This window comes from Calonectris borealis, chromosome 3 (assembly GCF_964195595.1).
Source record: "Calonectris borealis chromosome 3, bCalBor7.hap1.2, whole genome shotgun sequence".
NCBI classification, from domain to species: Eukaryota; Metazoa; Chordata; class Aves; order Procellariiformes; family Procellariidae; genus Calonectris; species Calonectris borealis.
Window position 1 is genome coordinate 82,413,479 of NC_134314.1, and position 20,093 is coordinate 82,433,571.

The 20,093-nt window shown below is 38.2% G+C and overlaps 1 protein-coding gene across 3 annotated transcripts in view; it reads right to left on the bottom strand.

The window, feature by feature from the left end:
• The window catches only part of GALNT2 (polypeptide N-acetylgalactosaminyltransferase 2), a 98,123-nt gene that overhangs the window by 35,474 nt on the left and 42,556 nt on the right, over positions 1 to 20,093 (bottom strand). The window contains exons 1-3 of one of the 3 annotated variants that reach the window (XM_075146411.1): positions 12,340 to 12,371; positions 8,603 to 8,693; positions 1,112 to 1,265 (exon numbers count right to left, since the gene is read on the bottom strand). In XM_075146411.1, coding sequence (XP_075002512.1) covers positions 1,112 to 1,265; positions 8,603 to 8,693; positions 12,340 to 12,369 — 275 coding nt within the window. In that variant the 5' untranslated portion in view covers positions 12,370 to 12,371. Of the gene's footprint in view, positions 1 to 1,111; positions 1,266 to 8,602; positions 8,694 to 12,339; positions 12,372 to 20,093 lie in introns of those variants that run through there. The other 2 variants (XM_075146409.1, XM_075146410.1) reach the window with 2 other exon arrangements.

Sequence of the window (20,093 nt, forward strand, 5' to 3'; positions counted from 1 at the left end):
TGCTTTACTCTATCTACAAGTCATCTGCTTAAAGGAACCTAAAACCATGCTATTATACAAGGGATTTAAAAATGACACAGTGTCTGAGTTTCTATACAAATCTCCTTTGCCATGCCATTCCTGATTAAAGAGCTTTATGGAGAAAAAAACCAGGCACCTTCCTTTTCTCTCTCCCTCTGGTGTCTCCTCCAGCTTCTTCTACCCACAAAGCTGTCAATGTACGTTCATCCTCACTGCAGAATTAGTTAGGCAAATAAACTATACACAGTTGGCTAATTTTATGCTTTGAGACTATGCTTGCCTAGTTTTTAAAGCCAAGTTCAACCTGCTTTTGTTATTTTTCTTTAAGTTATGGAAGTCCTAATGAGCAACTGTTGTTTTAATATTAATCAATTCTGCTTAAACAAGATTAGTCAAGTTACTCAAACCCTTTTTTAAATGAAAGTCTTCTCTATCCACAAGAAAGTAATATTTTTCCTCACTCTGAAGTGTACTATTTCCTGAATCTGCACAAGCAGCCTGACGTAGCAAAAGTATTTAAGCATCTGAAGTGTAATTCTGTCCTATGTTCACCAAGGTGTGCATAAATGGATTCCTTCAGGTCTGGAGTTTACAATCATCACATACTTATAACAACAAAATCACAGAGCAATTGAAGTCAGAAGGGGCCCCTGGAAATCTTTTAGTCCAAACTGCCTGCTCAAAATAGGGCCAGCTACAGCAGGCTGTGCATTGGGCTTTGAATATCCCTAAGCCTGGGGACTTCACACCCTTTTTGGGCAACCTGCTCCACTGTTTGATCATCCTCACAGTGAAAGACACTTTCAAATGTGAAACCAAGAAAAGCCATCTGATACATAGGAACAAAAAGAGACTGAAATGCAGCACCAGTTTGGATATAGAATACACACTGATGGAAGTCATGGAAACAGAAAAACTTGAATAAGATTCGTTGTTCTTTAACCCACTGTTTAAGGATCGCACCACAGTTTACTGTTCCTGTCATTTCGAAAGCTGGAGAGCTCCTGCTTTAGAAAAATCACCTGCTGCTCAAAAGTCATAAATACAAAAGAGTTAATCCAACCCAAACATGGCTCAGTTTGGCACTTACTGATCATGCCTAGTGTCGGGAATGCTTCGGTCCATTCGCAGTTTGTCACTTTCTACCTGATTAAACTTATTGCGGGCATATGGATCCTGACCAGATCGCACCATGGTAGCGCCAACATAAGCATCTTGATCAAAGTCTTGCCACCGAACTTTTCCTACAATAGAAAAATAGGAAAATATCCAATTTAATCTTCACAATTTGAAGAACAGCATTCAGCAATCCAAACATAACTGATGAAATAGCTTGGTTTTTAATTTTGCAACAACCTAATTAAACTTCAACAGTATTGTTAACACTGTAACATCAGTCACTTTTGCATATTAAATTCCTCTAGAACGCCCCATGAATTAATATAAAATTGAACAATTTTACATATCTCAGTTTATACAAGTAATCACCAGACCATACTTCATCTTGTCCGTTTTGTTTGTTGTTTTTTGGTTTTTTTGTTTGTTTATGTTTTTTTTAACCCAACTACCACAACTTCCATTTAAAAAAAAAAAAACAAAACCTCCACATATCAACAGGCATTAATATGGCAGATGACCTGGCCATAAAGTTATCCAAGTAACATTTATTTTTTAAGATTTCAAGCCACTATAATTTCATTTACTGTCTCATTACATAAGTAAAACCAGTCAGTTATAATCAAACCATTTGAGGAACAGACCTGTTAGAAGTACAAGGCAACATTATTCTCAAAAGACAGCACTTCATGGAGACAAAGCACTAGATTGCTCTCCAATACAACATAACTGCAATCTCCTTTACAATCAGAATTGATTCACAGATTAATCCCTCTTTAACAAGGACTGTGTTATTATGTGACTGGTCATGGCACTAACACGAAAAGGTACATTAGCATCCAGCCACCAGGAACAAAATTCAGGACTTTCACCATCTTCAGGTATAAAACAACGGTATGATACTTACCAAATGTCTTAAAACTGGCAGTTCTTACCTCTGGCTGAATGTTTACTTTTTTGCCTATTGAGCCAAACCTATGCTACCTACAGCAAATTTAAACCATCTTTAGCTCAAAATCAGAGCTCAAGTTCTAATGCAATACAGACGTTCTTGTTTTAACACGGATGTGTATGAGAATCTCCTGCAAGCATGTTGTGGTGAACACAGCATGTTGTTGGCATAAAAAAAAATACAAAGCAAAAGCTGTCTTTTAGGGTCACTGTTTATTACAGATGAGAGGAGTCAATATTCATTGTTTTCATAATTAATATACAAAGTTTTTGAGGTACTCTTAATTAAGTTCAGTAACTAGCAGGTTGCAGAGATGTCATTCCATTCAAGCTCAGCTTTTAGACAAATAATATAGCTCAGGCATATCCTAAACTAAGCTGACAAGCATAGAGGGAATACTACTCTAACAGCTAGATACCAAGTATCTAGTAGATATTGAAAGAATACTTTCCATCATTAAACAAAATAATTGTCTGTTATTTAACCTGAAAAATACCAACTTCATTAAAAATTCTCTATAATCTCCAGATCATCTACAAAAGCAACTTGGACCCAAGGTGTGATTTGGTTATCAGATGGCAGTGGAGGTTGTAAGGCAAAAATATCAAGGTTGGGAGGGGAGGTGGTTTTGGGTTGGTTGGTTTGTTTTTAAGAAACTTCCAACATCTGAGTAAAGTCACAGAGTAAGAGAAAAGTGCCCATACTTTTGGATTACTGGTTTAAGAGCTAGCCAGTTAATACTAAGCAACTGTTTTTACATCTGAATTACCATCCTAAAGAAGTTAAAACATGCACACATACACACAGAAGCCAGAACTAGAAAGTTAAAAACAGACTGCAGAACATTTAATAGATACTTGGTGAAGCAGCCCAGAGGGGAAACTATAGGAAAATAACTGGAGGGAGATTTTCAAGCTCCAGTTACTGAAAGACCTCTAAAAAGGAAGCTTTCCTGCTGTTGTTGGTAGCCCACAGACTGCCAAGAGTTTTTCTTAGCCTTTCAAGTTCGTTCTTCAAAATATTTCCAGGAACTTACTCTGAAAACAAGTTTACACCTCAGCCAGCTACCACACTACAAATAACCCAATACAAAATTGTTTACAAAGATTACACCAAAACTCACTTGCAACAAAACCATACAAAGTGCAGAGTGGCTTGGTTCAGGAAACTGGAAGAAACAGCAGAGATCACAAGATCATCTCCCCGTGTAACTTTCTCCCTTAGCATTTCTCAATGCTCTTGCAACCTCCTTGGTAACTAAACTATATTATCACCCTTGCTTCTAATTTATAATATAGCATCAATCTGGAACATATGTTGAATATTTTCTGAAATACAGGACATGTTATGTCACTGCTTTTCCAGTCTAAAAATGAAGATTTTAATGCATTTTACAAAATATAATCTACACTTAAAATGCATTTATATAGGACTTCCAATTTTCAAACACTCGAACTTCCAATGGATTTTAATGCTATGCTTGCTTCAGGACTGCCACCCGCAACCACTCCTCTAGTCGCCTTCCATCCAGTGGAAAGAGTAGCTAAACCAAGAGGTCATGAGGGCATCACATCAGTGGTACGGGTGATGCCATCACAAGCATTCTTCTTAAACAGGTTGTGTTCTTTATGAACTACAATATGTAACATGGGCTGCCCACAAGTGCTAACGGCCCAAGTTAACTGCTGGAAAATCAAAGGCTGATCCAAACTTAAGGGTCCTGCACTTGGGTCACAACCACCCCATGCAACGCTACAGGCTTGGGGAAGAGTGGCTGGAAAGCTGCCCAGAGGAAAAGGACCTGGGGGTGCTGGTTGACAGCCAGCTGAACATGAGCCAGCATTGTGCCCAGGTGGCCAAGAAGGCCAACGGCATCCTGGCCTGTATCAGAAATAGTGTGGCCAGCAGGAGCAGGGAGGTGATCGTGCCCCTGTACTCGGCACTGGTGAGGCCGCACCTCGAATCCTGTGTTCAGTTTTGGGCCCCTCACTACAAGAAGGACATGGAGGTGCTGGAGCGTGTCCAGAGAAGAGCAACAAAGATGGCTGAAGGGCCTGGAGCACAAGTCTTATGAGCAGCGGCTGAAGGAACTGGGGTTGTTTAGCCCGGAGAAAAGGAGGCTCAGAGGAGACCTTATCGCTCTCTACAACTACCTGACAGGAGGTTGTAGCAGGGTGGGTGTCGGTCTCTTCTCCCGAGTAAAAAGTGACAGGACAAGAGGAAATGGCCTCAAGTTGGGCCAGGGGAGGTTTAGATTGGATATTAGGAAAAATTTCTTCACTGAAAGGGTTGTCAAGCTGCCCAGGGAAGTGGTTGAGTCACCATCCCTGGAGGTATTTAAAAGACATGTAGATGTGGTGCTTAGGGACATGGTTTAGGGGTGGACTTGGCAGTGCTAGGTTAACAGTTGGACTTGATGATCTTAAGGGTCTTTTCCAACCTCAATGATTCTATGATTTTAAGTATACTGTCCAGCCTTACTTTTGCTGAAAGGCTTGCCTTTCTGACAATTTATCAACTAAATTTTGAAGTTAGAAGTGGTTTAACAAAACCACTGTTGTATGCTTCCCTAGGGTACACAAATAGGAGCATGTTCAATTTAATTTCTTCTGGGGAGTTAGCTGGCTCTGTAGTTTCCTGAGTTTCAATGACTTTGCCAGGTGGAATGAGTATCAGAAAACACAACTACATTTTTTCAAACTTAAGTTAAGCAACTTTGTAACTTCAAATTCAAGCAAATGTGTGTTTACCTGTACTGAGACCTAACGTGACAATAAACTAATCTTTTAAACTCAATCGTAAATGAACCGCAGAGTTTGCTACCAGATTCAAATAGAGAAAGAAAAAAAAAAAAATCACCGAACTGGCTAAGAACCTGGAACTAGGGTATGCTGCAGTGCTAAACTTGGTTTAAACTTGACAAGAAGTGCTTATTTTACAGACTGTTCTGAGCCTGAGAAGCTAAGTAGAAACAAGAATCAGGTGAAATCCAGTGAAGCTGCTTCTTTTTGTGCCAGGTATTTCCCAACTCTGAAATCTTAGAGAAGGCAATCAACAAAAATAGTGTAATTCACTGCTATTATTTTTAATAATAAGCTGGTTGATTTTCAATAGGAAGCACATTTTGATTTTTCTGCTCTGTAATTTAAAAAATAGTGCTAGTTTGGTACATTTTATTTCATTCCAGTTTCCATCCAAGTGGAGCTTGATATAAATCATTTAAAATGTATCATTGTTGTGGTTTAACCCAGCAGGCAGCTAAACACCACACAGCCATTTGCTCACTCCCCCCTGCAATGGGATGGGGGAGAAAATTGGGGATAAAAAAAAAGTGAGATTCATGGTTTGAGATAAAGACCGTTTAATAGGACAGAAAAGAAGATAAAATAATAATAGTCATAAAATAGTCATAAAATAGTCTGGTGGTAGCAATGGTGGTAGCAATGGTGGTAGCAATGGTGGTAGCAATGGTGGTAGCAATGGTGGTAGCAATGGTGGTAGCAATGGTGGTAGCAATGGTGGTAGCAATGGTGGTAGCAATGGTGGTAGCAATGGTGGTAGCAATGGTGGTAGCAATGGTGGTAGCAATGGTGGTAGCAATGGTGGTAGCAATGGTGGTAGCAATGGTGGTAGCAATAGAAGAATATACAAAATAAGTGATGCACAATCCAATTGCTCACCACCCGCCAACCAATGCCCAGCCAGTTCCCGAGCAGCAGCCCCCCCGGCCAGCTTTCCTCTAGTGTATATACTGATCATGACATCACATGGTATGGAATATCCCTTTGGCCAGTTTGGGTCAGCTGTCCTGGCTGTGCTCCCTCCCAGCTTCTTGTGCGTCTCCAGCCTTCTCAGTTGGTAGAGCATGAGAAGCTGAAAAGTCCTTGACTTAGTGTAAGCACTACTTAGTAACAACTAAAACATCAGTGTGTTATCAACATTATTCTCATACTAAATCCAAAACACAGCACTATACCAGCTACCAGAAGAAAATTAACTCTATCCCAGCCAAAACCAGGACAATCATTTACCATTTTCTAAGACTTTAAAACCAGCAAATGCAACACTAGTCCAGAAAGCAGAGTAAATTTGCGAAGAGAGACAGATGACCACTTCATATGGCTAAATTTACTGAAAAGCAGTGACAGCCCACAGAATATAAAAAGAAGTGAGTTTGACTTCAGGAGGCAAAGCCTGGCTGTGGCTCCAGCAGAAGGCCCTGTCAACCATGTGCAATATGAATCAGATCTATTAGGGAAAAGACAGATAACAGTAAGAGCAGGTTGAAGTGAGATCAAAGAGAAAAAAAACATAGCAGATAAATCTGCACACAAGCAAGCGGCAGGCAACAACGAGTAGGAACAGATGGATACAAAATCCCCTAAATATCTTGCGCTTCCTCTTACTGACTCAATGCAGCTTAAAAGCAGTAGCATACTCGATATGATTATTTTGACTTACAGGCATTAAGAGATTCCAGATCTTTATTAACTAACAGGAAGAGCTGTTTGAGTAACTGCTGAAACTCCTATCATTACAGAGAACTGGTTATGCAGTTTTGCTTTAGTTATCCATGCAGACAGTTCAGGGTTGGTCTTTCGAACTACAAGAACTAACATCACTATTTTCACAAAAGAAGAAATAGACTTTTGCAGCATATAAAAAAGTCACCAAATGTCAAAGGATAGATACACTCTGATGTACAGAAGGTAAAAAAACCTCATTTTAAAGATAAAATAATAAACAATTCCTTAATTCCAAGAAGTTCTGAAAGATACTACACTGCATAATGCTGAAACCTAAACTACAGGTGTCCTAATCTCAGGAAAAGCAAGAATGTTTTGAACCAAAGCCCGCCTAAAATTTGATCACTTTGCTTTAGAACAATGCAAAGAATCTGCAGAAATATGAATTCCAAGCTTCATTGCCATAAGGATTCGAAAGTTTGCCTACAAGAATTAAAAGTAATCAAAATAGTGATTTAAGAGTGCATAATTCTGTGTAGCCTTTGATGTTTGACTCGAGACTCTCATGATACTTTGCAGTAATGATTCTCCTGCCTGTTAAATCAAGCCATAAGAGATTACTAATCAACAGATGAAATGAAAAAGCCCTGACCTGCTCTACTTTACACTTAATTTTACTTCTAGCTTCAACCCTTACAGCTTCTGATATCTCTCCCTTTCAACCGGTGATGCTTCCCACTTCTTTTAATACTCAAATGGCTACTTAGGGCCACTGGGAAAGGAAGGTCTTAGAGGAAATGTATAGGGCTTGGCCCAGAATACATAAACATTCAAAAAGGGGAAATAAGAATAGTAGCTGACCTGTAATCCCAGTAACAGTATTTGCAGAGAGTTCTGTTAAGGGAAAAAAAAAATACTCGGAAAGATCTGCCAGAAACCAAGTTAAATAAGCCAGGCTCTTCAACTTTTCAGTATTTATTTCCCAATTCACACACAAAGTAAAGGTTTTGCCAAAAAAGCATACATACATAACCAGAGTCTTGTATCCCCTCTCCAGAAAGCAGCTAAGACAAGGTAGGCCAAAGGCTACAGAAAAAAGCCATGAATATCAAACAGCTTATACTCTATCAGGAGTCTAAGACTGTAAAACAAAAATCATACCTCACACGTTATTGGGGATGGAAGTTCCCAGCTGCTTAAAGGAAAGTTTACTTTGGTTACTTCTTTCTTCAAGATCTCATAGTATTTCAAATGTTTTGCTAAAGCAAATTTGTAAGCCAAACATTAGGATTAATCGAAAAAGAGTAAAATGTGTTGTGAAGCTATCTGATCAGAAGTTGTCTTCCTTGTATGGTAAATTTTTTGAATACAGTGTAAAATATTCAAATCCATTTTACTATTTCTGTATTCCTTGGTACATCAATTCTAGCTATATATTAAATCTCATTGATGTGAAACAGTTCAGCAACAGAAGTAGTTTTATGGAAGCAGTCATACGAAATGAAGGTTCCTTAACACTTAATTTTCCTAGCTCATCCTCAGGGCATGAGACCATTTCATTAAATGAAACAAAATTCATGTTGCTCTTTTTATTTGCCAGCATGTGACAAATACTATGCAAGTATGAGAAAAATAAGGTACATGATCAGTGCACTCAGGAAAAACTGCCACATCAAAAGTATGAACCTTGGCTGAATCTTCAGTCAGAAGCACAGTCCCAAGGCAACTTGTCTGTTGCCTGCCAGCGCTATCCATTGAGAGAAATGGACTACTTTAGTACCAGAGGCTTTTACAGCAGCTCAAACCTATTGCAGGACGATACAAACGTACTAGCAGAGAGTCACATTATGGTTTTAAACCCAAAGGAGTAGTGAAGCAGGTAAAATTTAAGGAAGCTGAAGCTTTCATAGAGAAGTACATATTGCTAAAATAATCCTAGCACTTCCAAACTACAAAGAATGAATCAGAACAACTGCTATGTTTTATGGCTTTCAAGGATAAATGTTTTATGGCTATGGATCTTTCATAACAAACATTACTGCAGTACCTGGAGGTAGCGTTTCCACACTTTGTGCTTTGTCCTCCCCATCATTGCCACGCACGTCTTTCCTTTTGGGGTCGATATCATTTGGGTCCTCCTGAAAAAAGTACATAATCTTTAAAATAATCTCCTTAATTGATTTAAATTTTGTGTTTTCAAAGCGAACAGCAATAACTAAGCTTTGTGGATTTTAAACTCATGAAGTGGTCCAAGAGAGCTAACTTTGGATTTTAAGAGAAAGGATGATTATTGTCTTCATTACTTGAAAAACATAATAAACAGAAAAAAAATTTAAGACAGGCTTTTGCATTTAATTTATACAACAATTCTTACTTGGAAAAAAAAATAATTGTTTAAGAAAGAAATGTATTAGGAAAAATGAAATAATAAATTTATTAATTAAAAAAAAAAAATCAGTAATACTCAAATAAGCAAGGCAGGCAAAAAGATTAAATAAAACCTGAAGAAAACCCTTTTCCAGCAAGGAATAGGCCAAATAGGAAAGTTATCTGAAAAAGAGAAGTCAGGTTATCTAGCAGTTATATCCACAGTGGCAGTTTTCCAATTGGAAAAAGCCTTCCAAAATATCTGCAAGTTGCTATTTTCATGTGTTCATTTCAGTGGAGCTTATCATGGGTTTCACAGGCAAATCCGCTGGATTTGTGATTCCAGTAATATTGATTATACCCATTGAGAGAGGGGAGGGGAAAAAAAAGCATTAATAAATTTCACCTCCTCCCCACCCCCAATTTCCAACATTGATTCTAAATCTGTAAATCTTACTTTCCTTTCAACAGAGAAAAACACCCTTGTATGCTCATTACCAAAAAACACACAAGACGTCAAGCTTGAATTGGGTCCTTATCCCATTGTGCATTTGGAAGAAGTGGAGAAGAGGGTAACTTTAAAAAAAAAAAATATATAGTTTGCAACTGTATGCCGATTTGCACACTACATTTAGCCAACTGAGTTAAGGGCCACCAGCTTCTGTTATTTTTGCACACTGGCCAAAGGAAATTCTGTTGCCTTTTCTAAGTCTGCACTGAAGAAGTATCAATTATAACATTGGTTTTATTTGCACAACCCCACTAAAGGCAACACCTTTACTATATCATGTAAGAAGATGCAATACTATACCTATACTAATAAATCAAGTGGGCCTAGAAACATTACCAGTCACTGAAGCCAAGCAGTGCAGAATGGTTCATACCTTTTCTAAGAATCTGCCCAAGCCTCAACACAAAGTGCATACTGTAAACTGCCTCTGCCATCCCAGCTCCTAAGCCACATCTGGGAATTCCTTGGGTAGAATAGCAAGTAGTTGGAACAGGACAAATTCGTGTTGGGGAAGATCTCAACCGCAAATTATAACATTTCAGTATGTCCCCAGGCATGTCGGAATTTTCCAATGTAAATTCAGCTTAAGTGTCTACACTAGGTAGGCACTAATAGCTGGAAATATGTTGGAAAAAAGGCTTTCTAAAATACTGAAATGCAAAACTGAATACTGATGCTTTCTTGAAATTGTTAATCGTTTTCAGAGAAGAACAGCCATATAAACACTAAATCGGTTAAGAATGAAATGCTACAAATGCACGTTTTTTATAGAATTGTGCATTGAGAATACCAGAGAGAGAGAATTTGTCGAGGTTCTTATACTTTGGGTTACTGGGCCTTGTGGAGGTCAATAATTTTGCTTAAATAAAGATTAAAGCAATAAAAATAAATAAATAAGTAAAAAAATCAGCCAACCCCTACCACATTTCAAGAAAATTATCAAGGCTTATGCTGGTGCACTGAGTCCCACCAGCACATTGAAACAGAAACTTTCTATGGGTCTGGAAAGTTGTATTTCAGTAGTTATTTGGCTTTGTACACCACGTTAAAGATAACAACGCTATGGAAACACTGAAATGCAAGTACCAACTGCAGCTGGAAGAAAAATCTTCCCAGTAAGAATGTCAAATTTTGCAAAATTCTACCAAGCTCTTCACTGTCCCAAATTACTGTAACAAGTCTAAAAGAATACCTATGTAAGTTGAAGAATAAATGCAAAACATCCATTAAGCAACCAAAAAAATTGCAAGGATTTCTCCTGTAGTTAAACAAAAACTACTGAGTGCTTCCTCATTCTCTTTCCCTCTCCACCCCTTTAAGTCTTTAGGGGAAAACTCTCGTCTTCCCATTAATCCTACCAGCTGAGGAGCATGTGCCCTTAAGCATGATTATTTATTAAGTTCTTCCACTTTGGTGTGGTTTTTTTTGGTTTTGGTTTTGTTTGTTTGTTTTGGTTTTTTTAAACACAAACTACCAAAGGCAAAGGTTAGATTTAGAGATCTAATAGCTAAATGCTATTTTAAATTCTTATAAATTTGAGGCTTTTAGGAAACTACTTGTGTACAGCCCTCAGAAATTCTGAGGGGAGCCAAGCTGCCAGGATGAAAGTTTCCACCGCAGATTGCTGGATGTTCAACTTGCCTCCTAGGACTCCCTGTAAAACAATGTAGTGATAGGAGAGTATGGGATTAACCTCGAACCTTTGTGCCCAAGATTAGGGCTCTGTGGTATTTTTCTTCCCCAAAAGAAGTCTACTTTAATGATTTTTAAAATAGGCTACTCAGCTAAAACTGTTGCAAGCACTAACTTCCACCCAATAAAGCATTTGGAAAGTAAATGTGGGCATCCCATGCCTGTTAGGGGCAAACAGTATGTTATATCCTTTAGAGAGAATTCAAGTGCACAAAAGGAGAAGAAAGACGACGTTAAAACCATAGACATAAATACAACCAGTTTCTTTACAATTCTCACTGTAAATTGCTTCAGCATGTTAATTTGGTGCAATATAGGAATGAACCATATGGTCAAATGACATTCCTATGTTGTCATCATCACAGGACAGAGCTGATTTTTCAGCTTGCTTGGAATGAAACAAAATCCCAGGTTCTAGTGTGATCTTAAAAAGCCACTTGTATTTGATGAGTAATCTTCTTGGTAGAAGATAACAATACTTGCATCGACAGAAGTCATTCATACAAAAAGCTAAGCTTAAGGCAAGACTGAAAGCAACTGAAACCATTTAAGAGGAGGTACAGCTCTTTAATCATGAGAGCACAAGAGAGATTTAATGAATAAAAATTAAAAAGAAAAGGCTAATGCCTTTTCTATATTAAAATACTATTAGTACTTAATACTTTAAAGTACTATTTTCCTGACATACTAAAAAAGCTGACAATATCAGGCTACAACCTAAATACATAAATGCTGTAAATACACTTGGACAAGTATTTTGAGCTTATTAAAAAATAAAGAGGTAACTGGCCAACTACCATAAAGACTAACCAACATAGACACTAACCAAACATTAGATGCACGTGGAACGCCAGTAAAGTAATACATTTGCAGTCATTATTCATGCAGTTATTTTCTCAGCCCAGGACACATATAGCAACATCAAAATAAGTACACGCTGGCTATAATGCACATGTTGCAGGGATTTGGCATACATTAATTTTACACATCATGTCACTGTTTCCCATTAATTCCTGATTCACTACCAGATGACATGCGAAGAAACAAAATTGCAATCTTTTGACTCCATTCAGTGGGGAATCTTACAACAGTGTTGTAGTAATATTTTAGACGTACCAAATAAACATAAATTAAATGTAATTTTAAAATTCAATTATCTAAATACCTTCACTACTCTAAAAGCTCAGAAGTTAAGGTGATGTACGTTTACTTACCAAATTGTTAAAACATTCCTTGCAAACCATAACCACAATTCATTATGGTTAAATTGAACAAATTTTGGTGGGTTTTAGGGGTTTTTTTAGGCTGATTAATCACTGAAGTGCAGCAACTTTTTCTTTCAGGATACCGTAAACTCTCTCTATGCCTCAGAAAGCCTGCATCAGTTTACAAACCTTGCTATTACCACTTTTCTTTTCCTGCTCAACTCACCCACTCCATTAAGACTACCCGACAGATTGAATTTGAGATATGACAAAGATGCAGTATGAAACTCCAGTTTCAAGAATCAGACGTGAAAAAATTGTTTCGTGAAATGACTAGTTACACATTTGCAGCTGCTCTGACTGGTGGGGGGGGAAGGGAGGATGAGGTAGTACAAATGCAAAGCAAGATTCAAACACATTTTTACAGCATTTCTATGTATCTACAACAAGACACAATCACATTCAACACGAAATTTAAGACTAGTGCCATTTTAGTTTAGAAAGCTGCAATTATACAGAGGGGAACATTAGTGGATAGTTTCATTACCTTTACTTAGATCTTCCAGACCACTTACCCTTCTAGTTTTGGTATATGTGTTTGCATTGAACACTATATTCCTTACAAGCATTGCAGAGCAATTAGTGCTTTGTCAATTATTATTTCACTTAGCACAAAAAAAAAAAAAAAAAAGATACTCAACTGATCCCAGTCCCTAGGTATTGCTCCTATATAAAAAACTTAAAACCACTACTGTTTTTCCTATTTCTGTCTTCCAATACTTTTTTTTTTCTTTTAATTAAAGTTTCAAGTATCACGGATTTGACATTTAACTGCTATGTATTAGAACTCATTATAGCAGAGATTTCTATCCTACACTGGTTTCCTATCAACAAGAGAACAACTTACCAACATGTAACATCACTAAATATATTAAGATATCACATGCCTTACAAATGGCGAGTCAACACAGACTTCAGCAAAGCTCTTGTGGTTGAAAACATCTTAAGTGGGAGCTGAGTATGCTCCTAATACCAGCCATTCCTCTCACAGACAACCCAGATGCTGAGCAGCACGCAACACTCGGGCACAGGAGATGGCTGGGAGCTATGACTGCACCACGTGCTACCTGGACAGCTGTTCATTGTGTCTTCCATGGAAATGGCAGCAAGCCAGATGAAAACATCTCACAGGCTAACACACAGCACTACTTAAGGGCTAAATCCATCCCGCTATCCTAGACACACGTCAAACCAACTGCTTTGCTCATCACCATGTACCAGCACAACTTTTCAAAGAAGTTCACACAGAATACAAAGCAGGGAATTGCACAGAATAAAACAAAGTTCTACTTACCTTGGTAGCATACGCTCAGATAGTATAATTGAGAAATGTGGCTTCATGGGACAAAATACACGCTAAGGCTTAATATCTGGTTTGGTACTTGCCTTTAAGATCTTGGCCAAGGGCCAACTGCAGACAGATTTTCTTCTACTGATGATTTTCTAAGAGGAAACTGAATCCTGGCAGCACTTTCAAAGAGCATCATTTGATCCAGCTGGCCTAATACAAGGCTTTGCTGCATCATGCAGTACAGATCAGTCAAATCATCAGTTGGTGATTTTGGAAGGGGTGCTCTCACTGCAGCAGACACTCCTCTCAGCACTTCATGTACTTCTGTTCTGATCATGTACTTGGGGCCAGATACACAGAAGCACTTTGATGTTATGTAGAGCAGCACTTGGCATTGCAGCAGTTTAATGCCTGCCACAATTCAGATCCCTAAACCAAGCATGAAGGCTCCTTACAGAGCCTAGTTACCTCAGAAAAGGACTCAAAGCCGGGCAGAGTTAGACAGCTGCCTGAGCTACAGACGCAGCCAAAGCCTGATCATCTTTGCTACTGCTGGCACTTAATATCTGCCTCTTTTTTCCCTCCAATTCAATTTACAATCTTTTAATTAGACATCACCTTAGATGCTTATAGAACAGCTAATCAGGCTCTGAAGCACCAGTTCCTCCTAACCCAGGACAACCTTCAGCAGAGGAGAGAGTCCGGCGTGTCGGCTTGCTTTCTGACCGAACGCTCGCTCGCTGCCTTCCAAAAGGTCTTCAGAAACATGACTCCAAGTCTCTCTTGCTGTAGTAAATGAATCCAGCTTTCCTATATAGCAGGCAAGCACTCTAGCAATTTAACGTAATTACATTACAGGGCACCCATGTCTTCCCTTGTCAGCAAAAAATGTTTTGTACAAAACTGAGATAAAGCATACTTTGAAAATGCCTGGAACGCTGATTCTTACAGGCAAGATGAGCAAGAAATATCCCATAAACAAATGCTGACTTCCTTTGGTTGCCAACTTGCTTAGCATTAGTAAAACAGACATTTCCAAGTACACCAGTAAGCAAAATATAAGTGACCAGAAAAACAATGAACATTACATATATATACTTTGCAATATTTAATTACCACTGTAAGACATAGTGTCTGAAATTATTACAGCAAAGATGATTTAATTTTCATTCTTATTCCTTTACTCAGTTTAAGTAAATTGCTGCCAAAGGTACATTCCTTTCTTATGTTTGAATATTCAGAACAAAAATAGAAGCTTCCAGCAGGGGGGAACAAACACACACACACACACACACACACATCCCCCGCACACACACCCCCCCCACTCACGGATACAAGAAGGCAATTTTAAATTCTCAGAAAAAAAAGGGGAAAAAGTAATCAAGATTATACTTCGATGGATCCATATATAGGAAATATGTTTAGATATACTCTCAGTAAATATACTCAAAACATTTTGAAAATGCCAATTACTATAAGCTGCAGTCTCCAGACAAAATTAAATGCCTTAGTGCCCTACCTGCTCTGTAAGTTTTACCTTTACTTAGGGCAAAGTACATATTTCGGAGCTTACAGGCACTATTTGAAGTACCAAAAAAACTATAAAACCTGACATTTTATAAGCCCATAATGGATTAGACAAAAATAATGCTTTATCTGAAGTTTCTGGTATACATGTATACATATTCTCTGAGGAAGGTCTGATCCAACTTTGCAGCAGAAGACTTATTTGTACAGCAAATGGGATCAACTAGAAGTTCCAGTTCAACTTCATTTAAGATTTCTGGGCACAATAAATTTATTCAACTGGTAAGAGCAATGGAAAACCCCAGGTAGGGCAGGTAGGGCTACTCAGGCAGTAGACTTTTAAGTATAGGTAAGCTGTCAAATACAAAGATTTGCATTTCAGTATATTTTAGGGAACTAATTAAAATTTGAAGATAACCTAAAAGTAACAGCATGACTTACCACCCAAATGCCGACATTGGTTTAACATACACTGAGTTAATTGATTAGCCGCAAATGCTATGCAGTTTTGGACTGTATTGCAATATTTTACAACAAATGGTAAATTCTTCTATAAGCATCTGACATCATATAACATGATCCTAAAGGTACAAAAAACCCACACCACTCTTACAGCTCCATGAGAATTCAGGTATCCAGCTCCAGGTGACCTCTAATAAATCATGTTCCCTTTTGCCTGGAGATTTCATCCACTGTAGTAATAAGTGTCTAAACTTTAGGGGTCAACCTTATCAGCTACCAAGAAAGCAGAAAACTAAACGCTACTTGCCTTCCAAAATTGGCAAGCTAGTATACCACCAGAAAGGGGAAACAAAAAACCCACAAAACAACCCACAAACCCAAAAAACTACAACACATCCTTCATTTTTTTCAGCTGTACAGTGAAAAAAAACACTGTTGGAGCTGAAGTAGTCCTCAGACTGAGAGGACAGACAAGACGGTGCAGTAACACACACCCCCACACAGATAAAGAGTGGGTGGATAAGAACAGATCTTCTTGCCAGAGGCTACTTCTAACCACATCAGCTAACTCAAGTCTACCATGCCTAAAGAAGCCCTACCAACCAAGCAAAAATCTCCGCAGAGGCTACCACAGGCAGAAGCAGGACCGGCACCCGCTGTGAAGCGCCCAAGAAAGCAAAACAGAATCTCGCTCCGACTCGTGGGAGAGAATGCCACCTCTCCACAGAAACAGCAGAAGCGAGGGGAAAGTTTCATACACCAGAAAGAACACAAATGCATCGGAAACACTGCAGAGGAGCCATTAAAAGGCTTTGCTAGGTTTTTTTTTTTTAAGACTATTCAATCCTCATGATTCATGAAGCTGTGTAAATGCAGAGGGTGGATGGCGAGGCGGGGAGGGGGGAAGAGGAGGAGGAACATTTAAGGGTACTGGCACTGATGGAAGGGTAAACTCTCAAGTGTACCAGTACCTTTGAAAGCAAGGAATAACCATCTCTAAGGATAGCAGCAGGGAGTCAGAAACAGTATCAAGTATTTCCTGCTAAATTTATCATGTCTAAAAAAAAAAAAAAAATCTCACTTGTCTGCACTACCTGCCACAGACTGTGGAAATAAAACATCACAAAACATTTGCAATGATTATTTAAATTCAAAATAATATCTAAGTTTCTTATGACTCAATTTTAATTCCCAAAAGGAAAGATTGAGGCATTCTTTCAATAGATAATTCACATTTTTTTAAAATAATGTCTAAAACAGCCTTCTATTCTGAAGTTATTGTCAGTGTAGACACATAGTTCCATGATTTACACAGCAAGTGCACACTCAGCAGCAATGGTGTTTACATTGCTCTTTTAGTTGCACTAGATTGAGAAAAAAATCCAAGAATAAATTAATCACAAATCATCATCAATCAAAAGGAATTGAGTGATCTGATCTGTTATACATACGCTTGAAAAAAAAACTTCAAAAGCAAAAAAGAAGAGTCAGGAAGATGGCACAAAACTTGTGACCATTTGCAACTTGTTAAAAGCATCTTGGTATGTCTTATGTCCACCTCCAGGGAGCGTTTTGTCATCGTATCTCATTTGGCTTAAAAAGTGTTTTGAGATACATACTCGGGCAGCAGCATTAATTTTAGCATGCCTATCTCATCCCTACTGCTTTTCCCACACTTTATAATGTTTACAAAGAATATTCTAAATTTTTTTGTTTGACTGTTTTAATTGATCAGTTTCTGGAATGGAAGAAAGTAGAAAAAGTGGTGACAGGTCCCAAAAATGTAGGGCATGGCTTGATGCACAAACAGTATCTGCCCAGTGTGCTTCTTTCAAAGTCCATAGCTCTTGTTTGAGAATTACTGTGTGTATTCATTTTCTCGCTTGAGCACTTTCCAAGATGTGAAATCTGAACATTCAAGTAGCTTAATACAAGTACACAGACTTCAATTCAGATCCAAGAGATAAAGTGGGCACGTTAGTCATTCAAAAAATTAACAAGATTAGACTAAACCCCTGTTTAACAATCCCAGTTGATTTTACTTACAGCAGATGAAAGATCCCACGAACAACTAGTCCAACAAGGGGAAGAAACCAGAGGGACAATAAAATCTTAAACTGCAGCAGTGCTTTGCAAAGTGAGCATGTATAGTTGGTGCCTCCCACCCTGACAAGTCAGCTGCTTTAAAGGTCATCTGCTGCTGAAAGGGGCTGTTCACATTTCACCACATCTCCATCCTGAGCTGCTGGACTGTCCCCACTTCTCCCCTTACAGACACTGGTGTGGCAGATCAGGTGATCCCATTCATTCAGCTGACTTGCTAGTGAGCTGGGCGGGCGGGCGGGGGAGGGGGGTATGTATAGATGTATTATTTCACTGGGCAATTGATCAATCATTAAATTATCCGAGATATTTGATGCAAGGGAAGCAGCAGCCAGGGTAGCAGGGAAAAAAGTGCTGAAAGGGGTGTTCCTATTACAAGTAAAGGATTACAAGGTTTGTTACAACACTAAATCACCCATCACTCAAAACCACTACATATTTTTCTGCTTGAAAGAAGGCAATTACTCCAACAAATGCTCAGGCATGATTTAATGCCATCTCTTGTTAATTCTACAATATCAGAAGTGTCTGATGAATTAGCCTGCATTTCAAAGTCCTGTCCCTAATCCTCTTTGAATTCAACTCATCACTGCTTGCTCTTAGCTCTAAGACTGACTCTCTAAAGAAAAAAAAAAGCTTTTCCAAAGGAAAGGAAAAAAAAACAAACACAGAAAGCAAAGGATGCGGTGCTTTCTTTTAATATTTACGCACACGAGAAAGTCTTATATTTTCTGGAAGTCCAGGAAACTGGAGTTAAGTAATTGAAAGAAAAGCGATGGATTGAATAAATAAGCAGAACTCAACTTAAAATGTATGCACCCAGTAACTTAAGTATATTGAAGTACGCCAATAACCCAGGTATTTCCAATTCTCCATCTATATACTTCTGAAGGAAGCAGTAGGCAATCCCTTAGCTGCAATACAAGAACTAGCTGGGGAAGAAGGGAAGAACAAAGAAAACTCCAACGCCTTTACACACATCTTAAAGCACAGAGAGCAGAAAGGGAAAGCACTTAGAACTAAAACCTTTCCAGCTTAATTTTGTTTTATAAATATTTAAATGTGCAAATGTAACTGAGATCAAAAGGATATACATTTATCAGAAATGCAAGTATATGTAAAGGCAAAACTGCTGTGGCAGTCATGTCCGCAGTTTGTTAGTAAAGGGATCAAGGTGACTATTATAACAAAACAACATAGAAATAGGATCCAAGAGAGCTATCTTGGATGAGGAAAAAAAAAAAAGAAAAAAGAAAAACGAGATGCAGTTAACAGGTTGAGTGTTTTGCTGGATCAGATCTGCAGGGTTATGATGCAATGAAGCAACACAACATTACACCACATTTTCTCAGCCCTAACAGAAGGTTATCGCAGGCATATAAGGAAACTGAAGATAGGTTGAGACAAGGGAATTAAAGTTACTGTGTCTTGGATCTTTTCTGTAGCATGCAAAAGCATTGCTTTGTTCTCTACGAAAACAATAGGAAAACAAAAAGCGAGACTGACTTAAAATCTTAACCTTTTTAAAAAGGGGAAAAGGTTAATCTTCAGATTCAGAAACTGAGCCACTGAAAAACAAGGGAACTACTTCCTTCTACCTCTTTCAAAGAGGACATTTTTGAACACAAACAGATGGAATAGTTCCCAGAATTCTGAAAAATTACTTAGCAACTCCTCTAATTAAATAACCTTATGACAAGCTTGCATTTGACAGATGACTTCTGCCTTCAATAACTCTCTGCATATTTTCCCTTCCATCCCAACATTAGGATTTATGGACAAGTCTCTGCAGCTCTGGGCACATGACACGTTACACATAGTATGACTATTTAGCATTAGTGTTTAACTCCAAATTCTTATTTTTAAAAAAAAATCAAAATGAAAAATATTGTCCACAGCAAATATAAAGTTTTAATACAGTCCAAAAATTCTGACAGTAAATGACATCTACTAATACATTCAAACATTAAAGGCTCCATAGTACAAAATTCACACAGATAATTGCCAATAACATCTTTCAGTTTTGCCAGACCTACACAGCATCGTTCATCTGAAACACTCTGGATTACTAAATCAAAGCTCAATCCCATAATGAAACGAATGCCTATCACAAACCAGACAAGAAGTGTGAAAGGCAGACCCCTGCATCAGGAGGAAGAAATACTAATCACTACAGAGATAAGGGACATCTATACTTCCTTCAAATTCTTTCTGCCCAATTTTAGTACCAAGATTTATATCTGAAGTAGGCAATGCATATCTTTGTATCTCTGCTCAACACAGAACAAAACTATACAACATCATACCTTTGAAAGGCACC